The 7683-nt window shown below is 43.3% G+C and overlaps 1 protein-coding gene across 1 annotated transcript; it reads left to right on the forward strand.

Moving 5' to 3' along the window:
• Window positions 1–2755: 2755 nt before the first annotated feature.
• Window positions 2756–6038, forward strand: RPTN (repetin). The gene is made up of 2 exons (XM_054548714.1): window positions 2756–2893; window positions 3678–6038. The coding sequence occupies exons 1-2, from the start codon at window positions 2756–2758 to the stop codon at window positions 6036–6038; spliced, it is 2499 nt and encodes an 832-aa protein (XP_054404689.1).
• The last annotated feature ends 1645 nt before the right edge of the window (window positions 6039–7683 follow it).

A 7683-nucleotide genomic window follows, 5' to 3' on the forward strand; every position in this document is an offset into this window, starting at 1 on the left:
AACTATCGCAAGAACAAAAAACCAAACACCGCATATTCTCACTCATAGGTGGGAATTGAACAATGAGAACACATGGACACAGGAAGGGGAACATCACACTCTGGGGACTGTTGTGGGGTGGGGGGAGGGGGGAGGGATAGCATTGGGAGATATACCTAATGCTAGATGACGAGTTAGTGGGTGCAGTGCACCAGCATGGCACATGTATACATATGTAACTTACCTGCACATTGCGCACATGTACCATAAAACCTAAAGTATAATAATAATAATAATAAAAGAAAAAAAAAAGAGAAAATAAGAGGAAAAAGTTCTGGAGAAGATAGTGTGATGGCTGCACAAAAATGTGAATGTACTAAATCCCACTGAAATGTACACCTTAAGTTAAAATGATAAACTGTATATTTTGTATATTTTACCACAATAAAAATAAATGAAAATAGAATTTTATTTTAAAAAAATAATAATAATAATAATGGATTGGCTGATGGTTACATAGGAAAAAGTCCAAACAGGGATCTAGATGTGAGACAAACATAGAAATACAGGTGAGTCTACAGCTTTTTGCACCTTACATAAGATTCTTCAATGCTTCCAAATCCAATAATTCATTTACCCCAAAAATATTTACTAAGAATTTCCCATGCTCAAGACACTGTGCTGGCATCCAAGGACACGGAGATGGGAAATGAACAGAAGCTGGGGTCTCTAGCAGCATTTCTCTCTCACAGATATCATAAACTTCCATGTTGTCCCTCAACTCAAACTTTTTAGTAGTAAGTCTTAGAAGGCTTAAGTGGTAGAAGTTCCACCATTGGTGCCCCTCATCCCCAAAACTGACCATGTATCTACTTCTCCCAACTAGCCTGTGGAGCTGTTAAATGAAAAAATAATAGTAATTCAAAATAAGTTAATAGGTTAATATCCAAATATCTACCAGCACAAGAAAAAGGTTAGTCTAAAAGAAACCTCTTCAAGGAACTATATTCTGGCCAAATAAATAGAATCTCTAGTTCCAACTTTGACATATGTTTGTAAGTGACCACATAGATATCCTTCTTCAGTATGAGCTGACTGTTGCCCTCTATTAGTATTGGCAAGTGACATATATTAAGGATGAACTCAGCCAACACCTCTGTCTTTTGGGACCCTCACAGCACAAATACATACACATACACACACATTCTCTTAATTAAATGGGGCTGGAACTTAAACAGTGTCACCTACTGTAGTGACAAACAGGTTCATGAGCAAGTGGGGGAAGTAAATAAACCAAACAGTTTGCAGAGGGAGAGGTCAAGCTGGGCTGAGCTGGGCTGGGACCAGAGTGATTCAGGCTTTGCCACAGAATGGGTGTCTCCTGGGATGGCCTGGTAGGATAATTAAAACCCCTATAAATAGGATGAGTTTTTAGGTCTCTAATATCCTCTCTGACTCCTGAATCTTCTGTTCCTTCCTCCTCAAGCAGGTAAGACATGCATAGGGGAGCATTGGTAGTATCTACAAGGCTCTCAAGAGCCCTATAATGCACCAGGCTGGGGAGGTCTGAGACTTAATTCCTATGGGTAATAGCCTTGGTTACCTTCCGCTTCATTTTTCTGGCTCTGAGAATATGACAATAGCTGGGGTGGACTACTTCTGTGCCTGTAAAATGCAAATGCCTTCACTTCAATGTGTCCTAGGCATCCCAAAACTGAAGGCTAGAACAATTGATGAATAGCTTAGTCTCCCATAGTGGAGCATTTACTTTTTGTGCAAGTTAGGAAAGACCTAATAGTTTAGGGCCAAGGCTCTGGACCATGGGCCTAGCAATGCTCAAGTCTCATTGCATTGAATTACAACAAGGGACCCAGCTTGTCCCATGTGATCCATTATTTGTTGCTTATTCTTATAGACATCACTGTTTGTATGCTTTTGGCAATTCAACATGCTCTGCAGATAGGGCTTCAGTTTGGAGGCCTATAAACCCACTAACTGGAATTTTCATACCACAAGAAAAAAATGTAATTGAGATTTAGATCCCAAAAGACCCAAGTCTCCCAGCATGGCCAATGTGGACCTAACTGATTATATATACCTCCTATAACCTGTGCCCTTAATTTGGCTATGTACCCACTTGCTATTTTTGTCTGTAACAGCTTTCATATTCATTGAATTCATTTTATAAGCATGTCCCCAAATCATCCAGGCCAGAAGCATTTGCTGGAATTTAGACTCCCAGAAAGCTTCCTTAGACCGTGAAGAGAGACTTTCAGCCTTCTTCCTTGCTTAAGAAAGGCTCGTTACAAGACTGAAACCTGTTCAGTGGGATCTATTTAGTGCCCCCTCCAGTCTGCTAGTTGTTAGTTGAAAATTATGCCCTACTATGCTGGCTTCTGTTCCTGCCTCTATTGGGCTTCCTGGCCTCCCCTCCTTTTGTTCTAATATGAGATTTTCTATCAGGTGAATCCTGCCTGGAGTAGAGGATGGGATATGTAAAACACCTGCAATGCATTTTTTGTTTTTTAAGAAATTGTCTCTTTTTATAGCACGGGAACCAAGTTTGCACCATCTCCCACTATAGCAATGATATTTGGTCCCCGACTGTGAGTCAGGGCAAGGGAGGGGTACAGCTAAGAAGGGGGTCTCTCACTTCTTAAACTTTTTCCCAGATCCAGAGGGGTCACTTCCCCTCTGGAAATGCTGTCTCATGGTCATTTTCCTAATGACAGGAGAAATCTTGTTTCTTCTTTTAGGTTCGCCTGTACTTGTCAAAATGGCTCAACTCCTGAATAGCATACTCAGTGTGATTGACGTATTCTACAAATATGCCAAAGGGAATGGGGACTGTGCCTTACTATGCAAGGAAGAGTTGAAACAACTGCTCTTGGCTGAGTTTGGAGACATCCTCCGGGTAAGATACACAGACACATAGCCCCATGAGATCAAGTGTGAATGACTCTGACACCTGCACCAGGGTCGGATGCTTTGTTTTATTTGGGCTTGCTCTGCCCTGTAACAAAAGGAATTTCAGGCAGCTTCTTAGTAGTTCTCTCCCAGCATACACACACACACACACACACACACACACACACACACCTCCTTGTATCTGAATTTGAACAGGAGAGAGTATAACTTCAAGGTAACAGGGAATAATTTCTCAGAAGAAAACCTAAGATTCATACCTTGATTTCTATATTTAGTGCTATCTACACATCTTTTCATGTATTCATTTAGTGCTATCCGCACATCTTTTCATGTATTCATTCATTCAACCAATAAAGAGTCACTGAGCACCTGCTCTATGCCCCTAGGCACAAGGAATACAAACATGAATAAAATCAGCTCCCCCTCCTTCTAGGATCTCACAGTGCAGTGAGTAAAAAAAAGGGGGTAAACAACTAGGATATAGCCTGTGATGGAATGGGATAACTTTGAAATTAATCAAATTAATTACTAATGGAGCTGATTTTAAATAAATGTATCTACTCCCTATGGTCATGCTCCCATTGATCCAGCAAGGTTCTGAGAACCAGCTGATCAAAGACTAGCGCCAAGTCCACACCACTTCAGATTAATGGTTTTTCAAACTAGGAAGGTCCATGCAGCACCAAATGGATTGGGGCATGAACACTGATACACATCTTAGTATGCACAGGACAGCATCTGATTTTGCTCTTTGTTTTATCTCCTAACAGAGACCAAATAACCCAGAGACTGTGGAAACCATCTTGAACCTCTTAGATCAAGACCGAGATGGACATGTTGATTTTCATGAGTACCTCTTGTTGGTGTTCCAGTTGGTCCAAGCCTGCTATCGTAAGCTAGACAATAAGTCACATGGAGGCAGGACCTCACAGCAAGAAAGGGGGCAGGAAGGAGCACAAGACCGTAAGTTCCCAGGAAACACAGGCAGACAACACAGACAGAGGCACGAGGAAGAAAGGCAGAACTCCCACCACAGTCAGCCTGAGAGACAAGATGGAGATTCCCACCATGGGCAGCCTGAGAGACAAGACAGAGATTCTCACCATGGTCAGTCTGAGAAACAAGACAGAGATTCCCACCATGGTCAGCCTGAGAGACAAGACAGAGATTCTCACCACAATCAATCTGAGAGACGAGACAAGGATTTCAGCTTTGATCAGTCGGAGAGACAAAGTCAAGACCCCAGCTCTGGTAAAAAAGTGAGTCACAAATCTACCAGTGGCCAGGCTAAATGGCAGGGACATGTCTTTGCCTTAAATCGGTGTGGAAAACCAGTTCAGGATTCTCATTATGGTCAGTCTGAAAGACTTGCACAACAATCTGAAACACTTGGACAAGCCTCTCGCTTTAACCAGACAAATCAACAGAAATCAGGCTCTTATTGTGGACAGTCTGAGAGGCTGGGTCAGGAATTAGGCTGTGGTCAGACAGACAGACAAGGCCAGAGTTCCCACTACGGTCAGATGGACAGACAAGACCAGAGTTATCATTATGATCAGACAGACAGACAAGGCCAGAGTTCCCACTACAGTCAGACAGACAGACAAGGCCAGAGTTCCCACTACAGTCAGCCAGACAGACAAGGCCAGAGTTCCCACTATGGTCAGACAGACAGACAAGACCAGAGTTATCATTATGGTCACCCAGGCGGACAAGGCCAAAGTTCCCACTATGGTCAGATGGACAGACAAGGCCAGAGTTCCCACTATGGTCAGATGGACAGACAAGGCCAGAGTTCCCACTATGGTCAGACAGACAGACAAGGCCAGAGTTCCCATTATGGTCAGACAGACAGACAAGGCCAGAGTTCCCATTACGGTCAGACAGACAGACAAGGCCAGAGCTATCATTATGGTCAGACAGACAGACAAGGCCAGAGTTCCCACTATATTCAATCACAGACTGGGGAAATACAAGGGCAAAATAAGTACTTCCAAGGGACTAAAGGAACAAGAAAAGCCTCTTATGTTGAACAATCAGGAAGATTAGGGAGGCTAAGTCAACAGACTCCAGGACAGGAAGGGTACCAAAACCAGGGACAGGGATTCCAGTCTAGGGACTCACAGCAGAACAGCCACCAGGTATGGGAGCCTGAAGAGGATAGCCAACACCACCAACACAAACTCTTAGCACAAATCCAACAAGAAAGACCACTTTGTCACAAAGGGAGAGACTGGCAATCATGCAGTAGTGAGCAGGGCCACAGACAGGCCCAGACCAGGCAGAGTCATGGTGAGGGGCTGAGCCACTGGGCAGAGGAAGAGCAGGGCCATCAAAGTTGGGATAGACACAGCCATGAGGGTCAGGAAGGTCCATGTGGGACACAGGACAGGCGAACCCATGAAGATGAGCAGAACCATCAGAGACGAGACAGACAAACACATGAAGATGAACAGAGCCGTCAGAGACGAGACAGGCAAACCCATGAAGACGAGCAGAACCATCAGAGACGAGACAGGCAAACCTATGAAGACGAGCAGACCCATCAGAGACGAGACAGGCAAACCCATGAAGACGAGCAGGACCGTCAGAGACGAGACAGGCAAACCCATGAAGACAAGCAGACCCTTCAGAGACAAGACAGGCAAACCCATGAAGACAAGCAGAACCGTCAGAGACGAGACAGGCAAACGCACGAAGACGAGCAGAACCGTCAGAGACGGGACAGGCAAACCCATAAAGACGAGCAGAACCATCAGAGACGAGACATGCAAACCCATGAAGATGAGCAGAACCATCAGAGACGAGACAGGCAAACCCATGAAGAGGATCAAAACCATCAGCAACAACATAATAGACAAAACTATGAGGAGAAAGAGAGGTATCAAGGATCTCAGAATCAAAAATCCCAAGTGACCCAGAGAAGCTGTCCTAACAGAGAAAAATTCCACATGAAAGAGGATGACCAGAGCCAAGGCTCACAGAAAAGACACACTGAACCATCCTTCTATCCAACCCAGAGCAGTGGGAGTCCCCAAAGCAGAGAACAGCGTGGTCACCCTACCAAGGGAGCTACTGTTCCCAACCCCCTCTATGACTATGTGCAAGAGCAGAAATCCTACCAGTACTAGGCTATGTGAGCACCAGAGGTAAAGCAACACAAAGCCAAAAAAGAAATCTATATGTCGAGTTCACCTTCAATTCGATTTAAGAGATTGAGAATGTATTTCTTCCCTCTATCCTCTGCTGTATCTCCCTACAAGGATGTTTTTGAGTACTAGCATTCACATAAGGGCTTTTTGGTTCTTTGAGCAGCAATTCTAGGGTTTTCTGATTCAGTGAAATCTAGGTGGTAAATTGGGTGAAATAATCATATCTTAATGTTGATCAGTTTGGGTATCTAAATCATTTCCTGCTTTGCCCTCTGTGTAGATGAGACCCGGTTGAATCATTGAAAGGTAGAACACTTCTCCCTAAAGTTCAGAAACAGAAAAGATATTCTGAAGATTTACATTACATCCAAGGATTATACTACATCTCCACTGCTCAAGGAACCCTAGGTTTCGTGAGCTTTGGCTCCTGTGGATAAAACATCAGGAATTTCAAGCCTCATAGTCTAGACTAGAATGAAACTCAGTTCAAGGCTGCTACAAGAGCCGAGAACATAGAGTGCATCTCTGATGTTTACTACATCTCCCATGCCAGGCTCTTATTCCACACCAGAAGGACTGTCCATTAGTGCCTATCACTAGAGCTGAATGGACCCATTCCAATTCAATACCTTTCTAGTTTCTGATTATATAAAATAGAGAGAAAGCATATGTCATATGTTTGCAAATTCCAGGGGATCAAGACTATTGATTCATAGCTCCTAAGACCTGAAAACTCTTCTCAAGAAAATCTATGTGCAGATTATGAATTGTATTAAAATATCTAATAAATAATTGATGAGCAATGACTTTCAAGACTCCTTTCTTCACTGTGGGGTTGTACTATTTTCACTTTTGAGTCATTTTCCAAAAATAACACCTTATTTCTTGACTTCTAAAATGTCTTTGTTCCCTGAGTTCCTGGGCACTGAAAAAAAATAAGAATCAATACAAAACAAATAATAAAGAGTCAAAATGAAACTTATCTAAATATAATTTTCAGCTCCTCCTCCCTCTACTGAGTCATATTTTACCTTTACCACTCCCTCACCACCACATTCAAATGGTCATTGAGTCTTCCCAACTCTACATCCCCATAACTTTTGAATCTCTTCTCACGTCTCCATCTCCACTGCCTTAATGGCCCTTTTCCTCAGTGGCTCCCCAGTGACTTGAGAAAAAAATTTACATCCCTCAATGTGGCACATAGGCCTCACTATCTGATCAGACGACCTACCCAGCCTACTTGCATGAGAAGCCCCTCCCAGGAGCATCCAATGCTCCAGCCACACCAAGGACTTGGCCTTTTCTTGGTACACTTGATCATTCATGAATTCATGTCTTTGAATATGCCATCCCATCAGCATGGAATACCTCCCCGCTATTTTCTGCCTGACAAAAACCTAGGCATCCTCTGGGTCCCAACTAAAACATCACCTCTTCTAAGCAGCCTTTCTGGACACTCCAAACTCTGCTTTCTCTAAGTTCACACTCACTTCTGTTATATCATTTGGCCCACACTCTATGGTAATTTTCTCTCCTGGAAAACTGGGAATAAGACCATATCTTACTCAGCCTTGTACTTCTCAGCACTTAATAGAGCCAGTGATGTCTAGTGGTACCCATT

This window comes from Pongo abelii, chromosome 1, assembly GCF_028885655.2.
Source record: "Pongo abelii isolate AG06213 chromosome 1, NHGRI_mPonAbe1-v2.0_pri, whole genome shotgun sequence".
NCBI lineage: Eukaryota > Metazoa > Chordata > Mammalia > Primates > Hominidae > Pongo > Pongo abelii.

Bases quoted from the DNA above. Each gene is read 5' to 3' on its own strand.
- RPTN (XM_054548714.1), top strand. From the start codon at position 2,756: ATGGCTCAACTCCTGAATAGCATACTCAGTGTGATTGACGTATTCTAC. The intron at 2,894-3,677 runs GTAAGATACACA...ATCTCCTAACAG, and splicing joins AGTTTGGAGACATCCTCCGG to AGACCAAATAACCCAGAGAC.